Source organism: Pygocentrus nattereri, chromosome 14 (genome assembly GCF_015220715.1).
Source record: "Pygocentrus nattereri isolate fPygNat1 chromosome 14, fPygNat1.pri, whole genome shotgun sequence".
Lineage (NCBI taxonomy): Eukaryota > Metazoa > Chordata > Actinopteri > Characiformes > Serrasalmidae > Pygocentrus > Pygocentrus nattereri.
The window spans coordinates 33,387,306-33,406,004 of NC_051224.1; the positions used below are offsets into that span (position 1 = coordinate 33,387,306).

General features: G+C 40.5%; 1 protein-coding gene across 1 annotated transcript in view; it reads left to right on the forward strand.

Moving 5' to 3' along the window:
- Positions 1-353: 353 nt before the first annotated feature.
- LOC108415874 overlaps positions 354-18,699 on the forward strand; it is a 60,831-nt gene continuing 42,485 nt past the window's right edge. The window contains exons 1-4 of the mRNA XM_037544698.1: positions 354-557; positions 8,114-8,443; positions 9,636-9,881; positions 11,039-11,368. Coding sequence (XP_037400595.1) covers positions 509-557; positions 8,114-8,443; positions 9,636-9,881; positions 11,039-11,368 — 955 coding nt within the window. The 5' untranslated portion in view covers positions 354-508. The remainder of the gene's footprint in view (positions 558-8,113; positions 8,444-9,635; positions 9,882-11,038; positions 11,369-18,699) is intronic.

The following is an 18,699-nucleotide window of genomic DNA, read 5'->3' on the forward strand; positions in this document are numbered from 1 at the left end:
CCCTTTATCTGTGTTTTCACTTGTAACTTTATTTAATCCATGCCTGTGCATCTGTAACTATAGGTGTCATCAGATATTCATATTCCTTATTAATAACAGCTCACTTGTTCCCTTTTTATTCATGGGTTATAAGTACTTCTTAATTGTTTTAAGGTTTTGTGGCCTAATTATTAAGCATCAAACTTATTTTGACCAATTCATAAACTCTTTATAGGGATAGTCTTATTGTAAAATGGTACCAGATTGCTAAAATAAAGTAGCACAGTGTTTTTTTCATGGATCTGGTGAACATCTAAATTTGCAGGAACTAAGGAACTAGAAAAGTGCAAAAAGTCTTAAAGTTTTAAAAACTTTCTTTTAAAAGTCTGTGCCTTTATTAACACTGGGCTCATTTAAATGTGATGATACTTCCTGTTTTTCTATTTATAATTTCAGTCTGGTAGTTCAAGAGTGAGTGACTGAAGGGCTGACTGAGCAGAAAGAATCTTCAGAGAAAAGTTAAACGAGTATGCTGGTCATCTTTGGGGTCCTGGTGGTGTTTGCTGGAGATGCGATGGGTAAGTTTCCTCTGGTAGCATGCAAGTGATTGGTATGGTCAGACTGTAGTTGGGTCTGCTTGCATGTTTAGATTGCTACAGCATCCAATGATGCATATGCTGACCAGGTAGCAGTAAAATGATGATAACTAGCCAATAGAATTATCACAGTATATTTCTTTACAGTGTTTCTTATTTATTAACTACAGCATGAACAGAACATGACATTTGTATAGGCTGACCTGGTCAACAGACTACAAACAGGATATAGGCTGTGAGGCTATCGTACTCGAGTCCCTTTTTTAGCCTTGTATATTTATGATATTTAGTCTGCTGTTTTGCTAACTGGCTGTTCCTAAGTGTACTCAAAGGGGCATATTTGCAACTAGCTTTCTAGTTAGCTAACAATATTTGTGATTTAAAATTGCTAATCAGAGTTAAATTGATTAGTGATGTTTGGTAGGAAGGTTGGAAGGTAGCTTTTTTTCTAAATCTGATTGGATGTTATTGAACATTTTAGTAGCAAAGATGTGAACCATTTCACATGTTTTGTGGATGAACTGTACTGTCTTTACCAACAGTATCTTAGAAGCAGGAAGCAGTCAACTCAATCATATAATTAAAAGGGTCAGGAAGGGTTCTTGATGTCATTATGAGGGACATCGGTCTTTGGAACAGTTCGGTTTGCTAGTTAAAAGGCTTTATTTAACCTTATCTTTATAAATAAAATCAGAACATATTTCTCATTTTAATGATAATGGTTTAAATGACATGGACATAAGTTGGGTTCATTCAGAGTGGGTAGCGGTTTGGTTCATTCAGAGTGGGTAGCGGTTGGGTTCATTCAGAGTGGGTAGCGGTTGGGTTCATTCAGAGTGGGTAGCGGTTTGGTTCATTCAGAGTGGGTAGTGGTTGGGTTCATTCAGAGCGGGTAGCGGTTGGGTTCATTCAGAGTGGGTAGTGGTTGAGTCCATTTAAAGTGGGTAACTTGGATTCATTCATAGTGGGTACGTCACATTACAGCATTTTGAGGATCAAATCAGGGAGTGACTTCTCTAGAGCGATGCCTTCGATTTGCTGTGCCTGGTGAATGATTCACCTGCAACACAGGTCAAACCACAGAACGTCAGGCTTGAAGAACGCCCTGCACTGTGTAGTTTAGTATTTTTCTCTGCTGTGTACACCTCGTTCAGGTCAAGATGGGATTAATTAGTTAAAAATATATGATGTGTTTTAACCAGGGAAACAATTTGTGCAGTGCAGGGTTGCAGAACTGGAGCTGGGAGCTCTGCACTAACTGCACTAGCAACTCCATTTAAATGTGCCTTGTGTATGGAATAAATATAACTGTGTCAGGAAACCACAGATTTGGTAGCTTTTCACCAGTTTAAGTGGGGCCAGGAGTTCGAGGGAAACTGTATAAGGACTGCAGCCCATTTGATCAACTTTGACGAAGTAATGTTTCTTCTCTTCCAAATTATAATGAGTCATTTTAGACATTTTTTACCTGTAGTTATGTTCCTATGGAGCAGTGAAGCCAGAAATCCAGTGCCAAATATGATGGCCGCAACAGAAAAATCATGTGACCAAAACCCTAGGATTGATTGGATTCATTCAGAGTGGGTATTGGTTGAATTCATTTAGAGTGAGTATTGGTTAGATTCATTCAGAGTGGATATAGGTTGGATTCATTCAGATTGTTCAGAAAACTGACTTGAACTTTAGACTAATCCTTTGCTTCGAATGGCACTACACTCACAAACCAAAAAAAATTATATAATGTTATACATTTTTTATGTATAAAATATATAAATATATGTATCCGTTGATATGTTTTTCATTTTCTGGCTCCCCTCTCTTTATCTCTTTCTCTTTGTCTCGCTAATGGGAAAGGTAATTGTTAGGAAGGGTCTCCTAGAACAGTGCTCTCCCTCAGAAACCAGAGAATGAAGCGATAAACCTGCTCGGCAATCCTACTAAGTCCCAAGACAGAGAGAGCTCTCGATGCAATAATGAACAACACTCTCGTAGAGAGATGAGAGTTTTATTCATAAAGCACACAGAAGAAGGGGCAGTCCCCTCTATATAAACACAGAGAGCCCGTCCCATGTGCACGCAGGCAGCCAGGAAGGGCCCGACCACATTCTAACATATGTCGTAACCTGCTGGTCCATACATGGAGTTGTTTTTCTCCATCTCTGGATGTGCTCAGTTCAACATCAAAATCCAGTAAGTCAAAAGTGCAAGTTAACCCTTTCATTCCCCTCTTTTATAACTCGTTGAAGACGGGTTATAAGCAATACGCACATCAGAGAGAACAGTGAAAAAGGCTCCTACACAGAAACAGAAACAGCATCATCATAAGATGGTTCCAATGACGCGTAGACGGGCTGTCGCACGGTCTGTGCCATAAAGACGTAGTCGGACCAGTGGGGGATGAGTGAGGAGGCCAGAGCGTACACTCAATCCATGAGGCACCTGAAAAGACACGGTCCCATACACAACAGTAGCAACAGCACACATACAATAGGAGCTATCATGGCGAGATAGGGCGTGAGGGAACCAAAAAGGGAACCAAAAGGGCCCCATCCCCACCCGCCATGCTCGTCCAACCGTAACTGGGTAGAAACCTGTGACATACGGTCAAGGGCCGTGGCGATAGAACCATGGTCCTCATCGTTAGCAGGAATATATGTACAGCAAGAATCGCCTACCATGGCACAAACCCCGCCCTCTTTGGCTAACAGCAAATCCAGTGCCAAACGGTTTTGCATCGCGGTGAGGCGGAGGGCGGTAAGCTCATCTCTTATACCCTGGATAGCCGCACGCGTAGCATTGGTGAAGGTGGCCAGACGATAATGAGTAATTTCCAATTGGTTCCAAACTTGTGATATGCCATATTGGGGAAACAAACAGTCCCAAAATTTAGCTATTTTGGATCTCAGCCGGTGTTCCGGGGGAGGGAAGTCATCGTCGGCAGAGCGCCTATTGCGTCTGGCGATGTGCCTGTTACCAAGAGGATTATGGGAGATAAGTATCAGGGAAGAATTGAAAGGTGTAAAAGTACACCGCCCACCCCAATTTTCAGGGAGATATACATACACCCGGCTCCCGCACACCCAATACCAATCCATAACAGGGGATGCAACGGTAGTGCCTAGGGCATCCGGGGCTAGGGCAGAGCAGGTAGCGAAGTTAGTGGAGTTACAGGGAGAGAGGATGTGCTGACAGAGGGAGGCGGACAGGGCTCCCAGGAACACCCTGCCTGTCCCCTCGAAGCACAGCGGGAATTGGGCCCTATTCACAGCTGACATGGCTAAAGGCAGCCCCTTGGAGGAGTGGTTAGCGAGCATATACTTCAGTATACCCGAGAAACATGTATGCAGATCAGTAGTACCACGAGTCTTATTACAGAAATCCTGTGAAAGAGAAAGTGAATAGTTAGCATGTGGGTAATCTAAGTGAGTAAGAACCAGACAGTCAGGAGATAGACAAGTATGAGCCACTGCCCGTAATGTGGTTGACTGGTTCTGTGGGGCGGTAACCATGGAGTGTCTGTCCACGCCCGACACGTTAAGCGAAATAACGGGAAGATCGTGGTTCTGGAGAGAAGAAAAAGTAGTGCTAAAATAAGCTTCACTCGGGACCAGACTCTGTGGGCAGCCCTATACTGGGGGAGGTGGAGGAAAAGGGCCATGAGGACGGGGAGGGCCCTTCGCCATTGCCTTCAAGTCCCTCGCACGTTTTCTACACTCTGGCTGCCAATGACCCTCCCTGCCACAGTAATGACAGTTCCCTGGTTTTCTATCAGGGGCTGGCCTGTCCGGCCTGCGGTTAGATCTGACCTGACCTGAACCTGGATTTCCCTGATATTGCAACAGAACTGTGTTAGGGGCCATATCAAACAACCCATCTGATTCCATCATACGAAGCTTCTTCCCTACATCCTGTATTCTCAAGTTACTCCGATCAGTCAGCTGCATTTTCAGCATCTGCTGACAATCAGCACGACAGTTACTCATGAACGTATTAATGAGCAAAACATTCGGGTCTTTCTCATTCACATCCATACCACCCTGGAAAATCCAAACATTCTTAAACCTTTCCCAAAACTTAACAATTGGCTCACCCTTCTCCTGCTTACATGAGGTTACTTGAGACAAATCCTGCCTATGCTGTTTGCGAGTGGACAGATATCTAGTCAACAAAGCCTGGAGCCTGTCCATAGCATCAGGTTCCGACCATATATAGCGAGTGGTGAGTGAATACGTCGTTCGCTTTTGGGATTTATCATCAGCGCCGGCGGCGCTGGCCTCCTTGTCCTTTTTAGAGCACAAATGATATTCAGTAACCTTCTCGCGTCTATTTTCTGGTTGATCATTCTTAGGCGAGAGCATAGGAACGTTCTCCAATAAGTCAGACTCATCATACTGCTGACCCATGGCGAGACTAAGGACTAAACGAAAATCGGGCCCGCCCAATTGTTGACATCTAACTAGTTTGATGAGAGTAGACACCCATCGGACAGGTTCAACGTTAATGTCCGTCAGCAATTTCACAATATTGGTTAAGGTTGTAACATCAGGCGGTTTCACCTCGACCCCTTCCGGCCCGGACTGCCAAGCCATGGCAACAGCCAGGGAACTCCGTTCCGATCCCGGGGTCCACGGACCCGGTGGGGGATCGGGGCGTGTTCCAGGGTCGTAGTCCGGGTCTCTTTCCCCATCCAAGTCCGAATCATCATCATCGGGCTTGGGGACTTTACAGCCAGAGACAGGGATGGGTCTGAGGTGTTTGGTCTGGCCTTGGGCTTTGCAGCAGAATCAGAAGCCTTAAGATCAGCTTTAAGAGCAGTAAGATCTGGGTATAACCCCAGAGCGGCAGGCGGCGGAGGCTGATAAGGGGGTGGCAAGACGGGATTATTTGTTACCAGAGGAGCCATTGGGCTAGTAGGGGATACGGTGTTCATACTACAACATGATGCCTGGTTTGAGGGCAGGGACAATTTAGGGCCTTGCCTTTTGGCCTTAATAGGCTTCGGAATTGTTTTCAGCACGCTTTTTGGAGTAAAAATCTTTTTAAAATCATCCCACACCTGTTTTATGTCATACCACGACGTATAACCCTCTTTCATGTAGGGGAGGTCCCATTGCGGATCCCCAATACCTTCATAAATCATTCTATGAGCAGAACTCAAATACCCTGCGTCAAAAGTCCCATTCCTAGGGTATGGCGGAATCTGAGGATTACTCTCAGTCCATCCTGCTAGGTTAGAGAGAAACGGGTCAACATAGTAGGCCAGATTACATCGCCTCATCCAATCAGCAGGTCTCTCATCCGGCTCTGGTTTGGGAAACGACGTACCCATATCAACAAACACAATACAAATACAAACAACACAAATCTTGGGAGTCAGAGGGATTGTGAGCATAAAACCACTAGGCGCCTAGGTTTGTACCCTCGTTACAGGGGCAAAAATCCTGCTTCATCTCATACTCCCGCCCACCAGACAGGGCTGGGTACTGTTCTGAGGTCTGTTGAAACCAGACGGTGTGGATTGTCTTTTTCACACTACATCCCCTTTCATACTCAAAGTTATCATGCCATGACATGAGTAAAAGTAAAAAGTATATCCAATTTAATAAACACATGTATATAAAAGAAGTTTAAACAGACAATATTAGAAAGTGTCTTCTTTGTTTGCTGGTGTGTGGTACGGTGTAGTGGTATTGGCTATGGTGACCAATGAGTGGTCAGATTACTTGAGTCAAAATAAAAAAAAAAGTGTATACAATTAAAAATGTGTGTATATAAAAGAATGTTATTACATTATATAACAGATTATATTAGAAGGTTTGTTCTTTCGTTGGCGGTGTGTCGTGTGGTATAGTGTGGTGGTATTTGCTGAGATCACTGATGAGTACAGATACTTGCACAAAGACATCGGTGTGGGCAGTTTCATTAGCACTGATAGGAATTTGGTTGGATGTCAAAAACACTGTAAATTGAAACGCAAGGAAACTGGACTTAATGAGGAAAACGATACATATAACTGTTACAACTGTGTAATTACACATTAACAATACATGCAACAACAATGTAACTGCTGGTGATTGTCATTGTTCCAAATGGATTATGCGAGTGTATATTTCAACATTCTTTTCTTATAGAATCACAAATGTGTAATAACACGGTGGTAATCCAATTTGTATGAACTACCTTTTTCCTAACAAGAGTTTAGTAATTGTAACAAGAGGGGTATAATTACTATACCCCTGTAGTAGTTTGCCTGTGCTGTTGCATGGTCACTTAACCAAAGATCTGGCAAATCACAGAATAATTCTGCAGTATGATGCATCTTTTCATAACCAGAAAAGTCTTGTTGGTAAAACAGGGTAAACGCCTTCATGACAACCTTTAATACAGCACATTATGTACAAACTGATTTGATGAACAGTACATAATGTAAACTGAATGAAACTGATAATGAGAATACAGTGACACAAGGAGAACAATTGACAGCAGCTTTTATGAACACAAACAAATTATATAAATTATAAACAATTCTATAAATTATAAACAATTATATCCCTGTTGTCGGAACAAAACTTCGCATCTCCATTCTTGTTGTTGTTCAGTTTTTGACATAATTTGAAAATGCCTGTTGTACTTGACATTGTGTGTAAATTTCATGATGAATGGAAATGGCACACAATTACTTGGTACAGTCTGGTTCCATTGACTTACATTAAAAGTAGAGCATGTAAAAGTTACCATTTTGGAGATACAAGGTTTTGTTCAACAGCGTTATTAGATACTATATAAATAAACATGCCTTGCCTAGGGATGTACAATTGAGTGTTTTCCACTGCTAAAAAAATGCAGGCAAGTGACCAGAAGTGTGATCATAAGTTTAAATTAAATTCATATTGATTTAAGCTTTTGCTGTTATCCAAAAAAACATATATAGACTTCCTCCTTGTTACATGGGGGAGTGATAATGAGGTGGATGCATATTCGGAGATAAGTGAGATTTACTAAGGGCAAATCCAGAATCAGGGTCAAGACAGTCCAGGGTCAGGGAGACAACATAGAGATAAGGAGGGACAGACATAATGCAAATGCACACAAGCATAAACATCCACTGGACAATACACTGGACAATACACGTCAGACCATACTAAATCATTCTAACAAAGACCAGCAAGGGACTAGGGAAAACACAGGGCTCACATACAACAGGGATAATGACAGTTAACATGACACAGGTGGAAAACAGGTAGTTACAATCAGGGGCAGAGACAAGAAACAAGGGGGCTGGACAAAGAAAGCACATGGATATGTAAACAAAAGCACATGGAAGACTGAAACCAAAACAAAAGCACATGGATGACTGGGAGGGGCAAATCGTGACACTTCTTGAATCGAAATATTCATTTATTATTTACTGTCAATTAAACCTCATTCAATTACAGCTGTTAATAATAGGGTGTCTTTCAAATTAAATGCTGGGATTAATCTGATTGTATTAGATTGTACCAGATTAATGACAGATACCTTTTTGTTTTCCTCTCCAGGTTTGCTGTCTCCGAACCCTCATTGCAGATTTACTCAGAGTGATCCATGTTATGGAGCTGTGGGACGACCACTGTACCTGCAGCTGCCATCTGCGTATGACCTAATCTTAAAGAAGAGCTACAGTGAAACTGCTGATTGTATTTTCAGATATAGAAACCAAACAATCACACAAAACCATCCAGGTTATCCAAGATGGCAGTTTGTTACTAAAGAAACAACAATGAACATACGCAGTGCAGAGAAAAGAGACTCAGGAAGATACATTTTAGAAACATTTGATTCAAAAGGCACATCAAAAGGCATTTATTACCCCCAGCTGGTTATTGAAGGTAAGTCTTCACTGCTTCTGATCACAACACATAGCTACAGAATGTATAACTACACAACTAAGTTTTGTCAAATAAGACTACAGTATGCTATATAAAGCAAAATACCAATCCCTTTCAAATTTATTGGGACCCCGGTAAAGATAAGTTAAAAAGATTATAAAAAATTCAGTTTTTGGTGAATTAGCCTAATCTCAATTCACTTAATCCAACTTTTAACCTCTGGGTTTTATTATACACTCCTCTCGCCTAAGAAGAGCTCAACCAGTTTGCAGTGAAGTCCTTGTAATTAGTGGAAAGTAAGCCTTAGTGTGTAATAAGGCTGGGAGTTTAAGAGGTTGATTGAGGTAAATGTATTTTCAGAAATAAATGTCCCCGAAAATGCCATTGTAGAATTGATCATGGCTTTCATAGTGAACTAGAGTGATGCATTTTCAGTTCTTTCATTCAGTATTGTACAAATTTGGAGGTAGGGAAATTCAGATGACCAAACAATGTGAACAAAATACTTGACCCCTCCTGATTTCACCCACCACTGTTGTGAGAAACTCTTTGCTCTGTTTAAATTTTCTCTATTTTTGCAAATGTCTTACACTAAATTGTTTCTGACCCCCCGTACAAAATGTAATATAAGACAAGGAGAACATGAAAAGCATTGCAGTACCTGTATCACCCATGTGAAAAGGTGATTACCTCTTAAATTTGTGCCACATTTAGCAGCAACTGCATCCGAGGAGAAGAATTGCCTTAATTCAGCCACACTGGAGGGCTGTATGATCCGCCCATTTTCAGGTCCTGCCACAGCATCTCAATAGTGTTCAGGTCAATTTAAGTAGGCCATAATTAGTTTATTACCTGAGATTATGGTACTGGGTTGGCTACTTGGTGGTTGTCATCATCACAGTGATGGACCTTACTAAACTCCCCACCCCCACCCCCTAACATTGATCTAGAATTAGATAATCTAGCCTGATCTGTAATCTAGACTGAGCTGTTATCTAAGTTCAAGTCAAGATGTAAGCTATGCTAAAATGTCATTTAAACTGAGCTGCAATCTACATTGAGCTGTAACGTAGTCCAAGCTGTGATCTAGGTTGAGCAGTAATCTCGACTGAGTTGTAATCTTAATTGAGCTAGGATCTAGACTGAGCTATAATAAGCTGTAATCTAAACCGAGTTGCAATCTTATCTGCAGCTGCTGTGTCCTCAGTGGAAGTGGAAGACAGCTGCTTCTCCAGTTTGAAGAGGAGAGTTTCCTGTTCATCTGATGGAGACCCGCTCCACATCAGATGGACACTTAGTGGATTCGCACTTGGATACCAGCTGGTTGATGGGAACAAGACTCTTCTGCTGGATAGAGATGATGCTGGAAATGTCACCTGCTATGTGCAAAATAATATTAGCCGTTTAGACAAAGCTACAGAACTAGGCCAATGTCCTGGTAAGATGCTGAAAAGGTTGATTGATTGGGTAGATGGATTGAAAGATTGAACAACTGCTTTCTAGTGATGAACAGACATCATGTTTAGGGGAATTCCTTCATTACATCACTTATACAGTACTAGCAAAAAGTTTTTGGCACCTGAGAAAATTATGTATAAAAAAGCCATTTAACTATGCACAATGCTTTTATGTCATGGGTGTCCAAAGTCCAGATTCTGGCCCAAAGATAGGCCATGGACAGTTAAGTGGTCGGTAACTTCTATCATACAATGCATTCTAGGTGGCCTGGCGAAAATTGCATTGCATGGTACCATGAACATATAATGAGTTTAGTTCTCAAAGTTAATCTTTTTTCTTTGAGTGGAACCTGCAAATTAATTTACTGAATCACATTTAGTCATAAATACATACAACACAGTTAAGGACACAGTCACTGATCTAAAGTATAGCATGTAGTACTCCATAGGAGATCTTGCTGGTCTGGACATACTGTACACAGAACCTACTAACAAACCTACTAGTAGCTCCCAATTGTGGACAGTCTTGTTAGATGTGGGTGAATGAGTGAATTATTATATGTGTGTCTGAGTATGTGAGTGGGTGAGTTAATAGGCATCCTCTATAAGTTGGATATCAGAACACTTCTTTCTCTGAGAGCCTCATTGTCATTGTGTCCCTGGACACAATGGACAGTACAATAAATGGTCAGGGGATGAGAGGGCAGAGGAACCAAAGTAGCTAGAAGCTACCCTGGTCTTGCAGCAGCAACAGCATAGCTATATCTGCAATCTACTCTGTTCTTTGTCTTACAAAACAACATTTTGGAAGAAGAAAACAACCATGAAAATGCTTAACACAAGAGCCGTGAATCAATCATTTGTCGTAGGTACTTAATATGAACTGTGCTCTGAATAAACATGAGCGCTCACTCCAAATAGCAACAGTGCATCCAACAGCAAATGAAGCCTAATACACTGGATGATCATTTAAACGTTTCAAATAAAACAGTTTTTTTACTGCTTGACATTTTCACACTTTGATTTCCTTATTGAAACATTGTCAATTCTTAACAGGTGGTGTAGAAGTGAATGAACTACACTACATTTAGATCTGTCAGATTAATGATGAGGTGTTTCTGCTTTTCTTCTTCTGCAGACTTGATTTCAGGAATCCCTGTTTGCAGATTTTATCAGAGTGATCCATGTTATGGAGCGGTGGGACACCCACTGCACCTGCAGCTGCCATCTGAGGATGAATTAGACTTAAAGAAGAGCAACAGCGTCAATATTGCTCGCATTTTCAAATTTAGGAAACAGAAAGTGACACAAAACCATTTCGATCACCCAAGATGGCAGTTTGTTACTGATAACAGAACAATGATAATAAGCAGTGCAGAGAAAAGAGACTCAGGAAGATACACTTTAGATACATTTGATTCAAAAGGCACATCAAAAGGCTTTTATCATCTCCAGCTGGTTATTGAAGGTAGGTCTACTCAACCTCTAATCACAACACACATCTACAAAATATACTGAACTGCCTTCACAATAAGAGCCCTTAACAGACAAAACCCATGCATAAATGCAGAAAATGCATAACCTAAAACTCACAAGTCAAAAACATTTATTGCACATGCTATGATATTAAAGTTATTCTATGCCATATTCCATCATGTGATGGATAGCAGTTCACATGCCTTTCCATCAATACATTTTGCACCTCATCTCAAAATTGTTCTCCAAGTACTATGTTCAGCTATAAATGCTAGGTTAGGTTGAAAATCCCATTTTAAATGTTAATTTTAACTGGCTGAGCTTAAAGTTTAACTGGATATAAAGCCAAAGCCCAAAAATGTTGTGCCAGTTTGTGGAACTCCAATTAAAAACAGAACATAGTAGAAAATACTATTCAACCTACCTCTGTCACACATGTGATCATCATTTACAATGTAGCCTAGCCTTGTTAACCAAACAATCGATTGAAAACGATAATGACAAATAATGTTGTGATGATATAAAAGTAGAAAACAGAAAACTAGAACACGTTCAAACAGAATGGAAGACAAACTGTTAAAGAAATTTAAAAAGATGTAAAAGTTTGTGTATAGTAACAAGACAAATATGTTGCCTCAGTAATACTTTTACTTTTGTTCATGGAGAAAGCAGCTCTTTCAATGTTAGATACCTTCAGGGTAGTGATATTCAGAGTGTTAAAACCAATTTTGGAATATATAAAAAAAGAACATTTAACACTAATTTTTATTTGTGAATAGCAGATTTTAGGGCACCCAAAAAGCACTGCAATGTTTTTTGTGACTGCATGTACAAATTCAATGTACAGATTCAGTAGAACAGTGTGAAATAGTGTTTAAAGATGTCAGAAATAGATGCGCATACATATTTATAAGTACTCAATAGAATTGACCCTAAATTTGAACCTTGAGGAATGCCATTACTTACTGTATATCTACACTGAGCTGTTGTTCAATATTTTTGCAGCTGCAGTGACCTCAGCAGAAGTGACAGACAGCTGCTATTTCAGAAAAAGAGAAGTGTCTTGTCCCTCAGACGGAGATCAGTTGCACTTCAGCTGGACTCTCAGTGGAATCGCACTCAGACACCAACTGGCTGATGGGAACATGACTTTTTTGCTGGATAAAGATGATGTTGGAAATGTCACCTGCCACGTGTACAATCATGTTAGCCATAAACGCAAGACCACTGAACTACACCAGTGCCCTGGTAAGATGGATTTTTTATTATTATTATTATTATTATTGTTTTATGTTTTATTGATTGATTTATGATCTCGGATTTGGAGGTACTGATCCTCATGGTTCTCAGGCGGGAAAGGGTGGAGAGCCCTCTCTGGGTTGGGGATGAGCTCTTGCCTCAAGTGGAGGAGTTCAAGTATCTCGGGGTCTTGTTCACAAGTGATGGTACAAGGGAGCAGGAGATTGACAGGCGGATTGGTGCTGGGTCAGCAGTGATGCGGGCTCTTTACCGGTCTGTTGTAGTAAAGAAAGAACTGAGCCATAAGGCAAGGTTCTCGATTTACTGGTCGATCTACGTTCCCACCCTCACCTATGGTCATGAGCTTTGGGTAATGACCAAAAGAACGAGATCGCGAATACAAGCGGCCGAAATGAGTTTCCTCCGCAGGGTGGCTGGACTCTCCCTTAGAGATAGGGTGAGAAGTTCAGTCATCCGGGAGGGACTCAAAGTAGAGCCGCTGCTTCTCCACATCGAGAGGAGCCAGTTGAGGTGGTTCGGGCAGCTTGTTAGGATGCCTCCTGGACGCCTCCCTTGGGAGGTGTCACAGGCAAGTCCACCTGGGAGGAGACCCCGGGGAAAACCCAGGACACGCTGGCGCAGCTATATCGCCCAGCTGGCCTGGGAGCACCTCGGAATCCCTCCCAGGGAGCTAGTGGAAGTGGCTGGGGAAAGGGAGGTCTGGGCCTCATTGCTCAGGATGCTGCCCCCGCAACCCGAACCCCGGAGAAGCGGAAGATGATGGATGGATGGATGGATGGATGGATGGATGGATGGATGGATGGATGGATGATTGATTTATCAAGATCAGATCACAATTTCAAAAGATCTCCTCAGTACATATATTTCCCTCTGTACATATAATGTACTGAAAGCCAACATGAAGTATCCAAGTTGGGCTGTGCTATGCTAGTTGATGTTGTGCCTCCAAAAGCTGCCATTACAGCATTGCTAAAGTTTCTTGAAGTCTCTGGAAATTTACTGAAAGGAGGTTCTTCCAATGCATATTCCTTTAGCTGGTAATGATGGAGGTAGAGAGCTCAATCCAATTTTCAGTTGGTAATAATGGAGATTTCAATGACATGTTCAATTTGTTTGTGTTCTTGGTTTGTAATCTAATAATAGAAGCTCACTGCACATGTCTTGCATCATAAAACCCCTCATGCCTTGCAGATGGCAGCATTGTGAAAATGGTACCTACTGCCATCAAGATAGAAATGTTTTTGCATAAGATAAAGGTGATCAGTCAGAGTGAATGTACTAATTTGCAGTCACCCTCCATCTACGGGGAATAACAGACCTAAACAGTGCCAGCAAAATGCCCTTCTCCCTCTTCATCACAGAGCCACTGACCCCCTTAATGTAGGATTCAGCATTCTGGCCTGTACTGTTCTCTTTTTGAACACCTCTGAACATGCACTCACCTGATTGTGGAGAATATAGTTAAAAATGCTTTTTACAGGAGATATAAGAACAGATGTCACTTTAGTCACTGTTCCTTTAAAATGATAGCCAATTGAGCTGCCTTTGAAGCTCCTGCCATCCATCAGGGTTGGCTCCTCCCACTACCCCATGTGCCCCTTTGTTTTGATCTTCCATGTGCATTTGTTTTGGTTTTCTAGTCCTGCCCCCTCATTTCATGACTCCACCCCTGATTGTCTCCACCTGTGTTTGCACCTGCCCCTTGTTACCCTTATGTATATGCTTGAATCTCTGTCTGTGTTGTTTGGATGTTTATGCCTGTGTTCATTTTGTCATGTCTGGCCCCTGATCAATCCGTGTTAGCTCTATGACCCTGGACCGTTTGAACTATGACCCTGGATTTGCCCTTAATAAATCTCGCTTATCTCCGCATATGCGTCCGCCTCCTCGCTCCCCGTTACACCGTGGCACAATAATAAACCCTGTTTTTTTCAAAGTCATTTAGATCTTTTGCCATCTTGATTCTAAATTGATGTCAACCAGGTTTACTCGGTATTTTAAACACTCTACAGAGCCATGGTAGAGCGGTGCTTAATTCTATTGTACGGTACTCATATCAGAAAGCTTCTGCACTCATGATGCTTCTCGACTGATTTATTCATGTTCCTCCTTTGTCCCTCATTTGTATTGAAGTACGTAACTTACTAGCCATCACATTACAAAGGTAATTTCACTTCAAATAATACGATGTAATTTGTTTCCATTGAGTGTTTCTAATTGGTTGCAAGAAATTTGTTAAAATTCTACACAAAATGAAACGTTATATGAAACAGTATTTCTGATGGAAATCTCTCGCTTTCTCTTTCTCTCAGACTTGGTGTTTGTGTTTGTGTGGGTTTTGGAGGTCATTGCTCTGCTGTCATTGTTAGCAGGCTTTCTCATCTGTGGCAGAATCGACAGAAAACAGAGCACCAAACAGCCCTAAAGAAGAGCAGAAAGTAAGAGATCTGTGTTTATTACACTGTATAAGCATCAGTATAAGAGCATATAAATCCTTGAAAAGTGGATATTGAAAAGGTCTTTTGTAAAGGCCAGTGGCAAACCATGATACGTTGGGCTAGGCCTTCAATTCTGGCCTTAAATGTCAAAATTTGGTCAAAACACAACACAGGAAAAAAAGCACCTCTCCCATAATGTTAATTTCTGCTAGTTTGTTAGTTTGTTTTCATTAATCTAACAGGGGTTCACAAACACTTTTTTGGCCATTCTAAATTAAACACAGATATTTGAAGTGACAAGTCAAAGAACCACTTAAAATAACGTACATGATTCTTTAAAGAACAGTTTAAAACAAGGCCACACAGTGTCATTGATCAGAAGCACTACACTTATGAGGTCACAAAGGCTAGCTAATGTACCCCCCCACTAAAATATGACTTCATGTGGTAACAAGCAATTAAACTAATTTTATTCAAGTCAAATCAATACTTGGTATTGCAGTTAAATAAAACTAGTTCATTTGCTTGATATCAGTCTTTTATTTTGATTTAACACTGTGAATAAATAACTGAAATATTTAAGCAGTTTTGTAATAAATGCTTTGAAATGGTAAGAAAATGCTATTTTCCTACTTATTAGTTTTTTGTTGTTGTTTTGATATATCTGTAAAACTGGCTTATACAAGACCCTGCACACAATATGCAAGGAATTGTGTACATCAGTCTTTAGGCTAAATCTTGAAGATGATGCTATTTTTGCATTGTAATGTTAAAGTTTCCATTTCCATTGTGATGCTAGGTAAGCAGTAGGAAGTGTTGGAGGCTCTGTACACCAACCTGGATCACAAAAAGGACATCGTTCAAATCCCATGTTGTAGATTATTTCAGCGAGATGTGTGTTTAACTTTTATTCTTTCTAAACTATTTTAAATAAAAACGATTTTCTCATAGATTTGCATGGTGGAATCATCTCACAGTTTGAATTCAAATATTAGCTTTACATGGTGAAACATTCCTGCAACTTTAGTTGCTTGAAACCTACATGAGACCAAATTGCACTTGGGTTGCATAACGTGAAGAAGCCCTGCAACTCACATGAAACTCAGCCACAAGTCATCTCAACTTTCAGAGAAAGTTTCATGGAGCAACCGAATAAAATGCTGTTAATGCATGGCGATTTGAAGTGACTCATTCCACCTCAATAGTGGACAGGAAAAAGCTAAACAGGAGATGGTTTATTGGGCAACTGAAAAAGACTAACTCAAGTTTGGAAGTTTATCATTTTTAATAAATGTTCTCTGAGCCACGACAAGTGAGTTTCTCAAAGTTAACTTTTCTGCCAACAGCTGCATCAATTAGCCAGCTAATGCAAACAGCTGGTTAAACAGTTGCTTGTGCCACCATTTATTCTTCATTAGTCTGTTTTCATGATCCATGTGGCTGCACTTTCTTGTCTCTTGATATCACATTTTACATATAATTTGATATATGTAAATAGTGTTATATGTGATATATTTTACACACAACTCAGAATTATTTAGGTTCCAAAGATGAACATTATTACAGAAGTGGAGACTAAGATGTGTGTAGGATAGGAAGTGGTCTATAGCAGCTAGTTAAAATGATACTGAAAGGCTTAACAGACATAAAGCAGGTTAAAAGATTAAATGTATAGTAAACAACCACAGATAGATAAAGGACAGATATATTTAGATATAGAGAATGACTGGCAATGACAGCTGGCAAATTTATACCAAAAGAACAATGTTCAACAAAAATGTTGAAAATGGCACTCACGTATTGCAGATAAGCTAAGTCTAAAGCTAGAAAGATACAGGGTATCAAAGACATGAGCTGCTGTCTAGCAGTGAAATCAAACGTGTTGCATACAGCTTTGGCTTTGAATTGCTTCTTGTAACTGTCAGTGCCCCCACATCATGCAGCTACATGCATGAAAGTTCACTATGTAAAGCCAGCCACAGCTGATGATGTTATAACATGCTTGAAGCTGATTGGCTGAGCATAATTAAACTCACTTCTACACTGCTACTGCTACACAGTTAAAGAGCTTCTACACTGTACACTGTTCTCCTTTTCAGCCTCGTATGGCTTTATGCCTTGTTTTCTATCTTTATTTCTTTTTCTTCATATTCCTTTTGTTCTTTTTCTTTTTTGAGAGGTGTGTTCTCTATTTCACGGTTCAAAGTTGTTCACTTTTCCATAGACTTGCATGGTGGAATCTTCAGGACATCTTCAGCTGCTGCAGAGGATGTCATAATTGAAGCTCATTGACTGTTCTGAATGTCTTCTACTGCACTGTGACCTTTTTTCATGTTTCCTTTAGCCTCGTTTTTGCTCATCTCCGTATTTGTCATTTGTCCATCTTTGCATGGAAAGCAGTTGATTGTGAGTTTTTCAGTATTTATTAAATAAAGAATTTCCATTGACATTTGTTATTATCTCTGAATTGTTCCTGGTGCTTCTGTAGGGTGACCTTGGTTCTGAAAATTGCATGTGACAATAATAAACCCAAATTCTGCATATGTTTGAGCTTTAGGGTATAGGAGAAAAACTGGAAGGCATTTTTCCCTTTTTTTCAAAGAAAAGGTTATCCAAGCCATTCAAAATCTTGTAAAAATGCATGAAATTAGCAAAAACCATCTGATGTCTTTGGCCTAAATTTGAAAAATATATATTTGGCACACTAGACACAGCTCAAGTAAAACAATGGTTCTCAACTTGGTCCTCAGGGACCACCAGAATATCCTGATATATAATTGCCCCAATCTAACTTATTGGGAAATTATTAGGAAAATCTGAGCCATTTGGGGTTTCCTGAGGACCAGTTTGAGAACAAGCAAACTGGAGAATATCTTGCCTACAGTGAAGCAAGGTGGTGTAAGCATTTTGTTTTGGGACTGCTTCTTTTCCACCAGACTGTCCTGACAGACATTTGTCCCAACCTAACTTCAGTTAGGACAGGGGCTCTAGTCAAGATAGACCAGATAACTATTAGTTCCAAATGTCAAGATATTTTGGCAGAAAACCTGCTGGCAACATGGTAACAATTTAAATCATCTGATTCAACCAAGAGATGTGTTAAATCACTTTGGCATCTTAGCCAAAGTCTAAACATCAGTTCCATAGAAAACCTCTAGAATGACTTAAATTAGACAGAGCAGAAAAGATCGCCTGGCAACTTGAAGGAGCTTGAACTTTTTTCAAGGAAGAGGCTTTCCACCATTAAAAACATGCAACTTCAGATGTGTAGAGTTTCTCTGTCCAGTGTGCGGTTTCTTGTTTAGAAAGAAAATCGGAAGTGATATAGAAACGAAGGTGCATCCCCCTTTTCTCACAAAAGCAATTATAAAACTCAGAACACCAAGTTGAGACTGATCTTTGGAGTCCTGGTGATGTGCACAGAAGATGCAGTGGGTATGTTTCCTCCAGTTGCATCGCTCATTTTATACTCTGAGTCTGTGCTCCTCGAACTGTGCTTTCATATATTTCAGTACAGTCAGTGAATGGAAAAGAAGCCGTGACATCACTTTGATTGTTAGAACCCAACAACAGTCAAAACTGTCAATGATCTGAGGTGTGAATCACCGTCACAGTGGCATTGTTT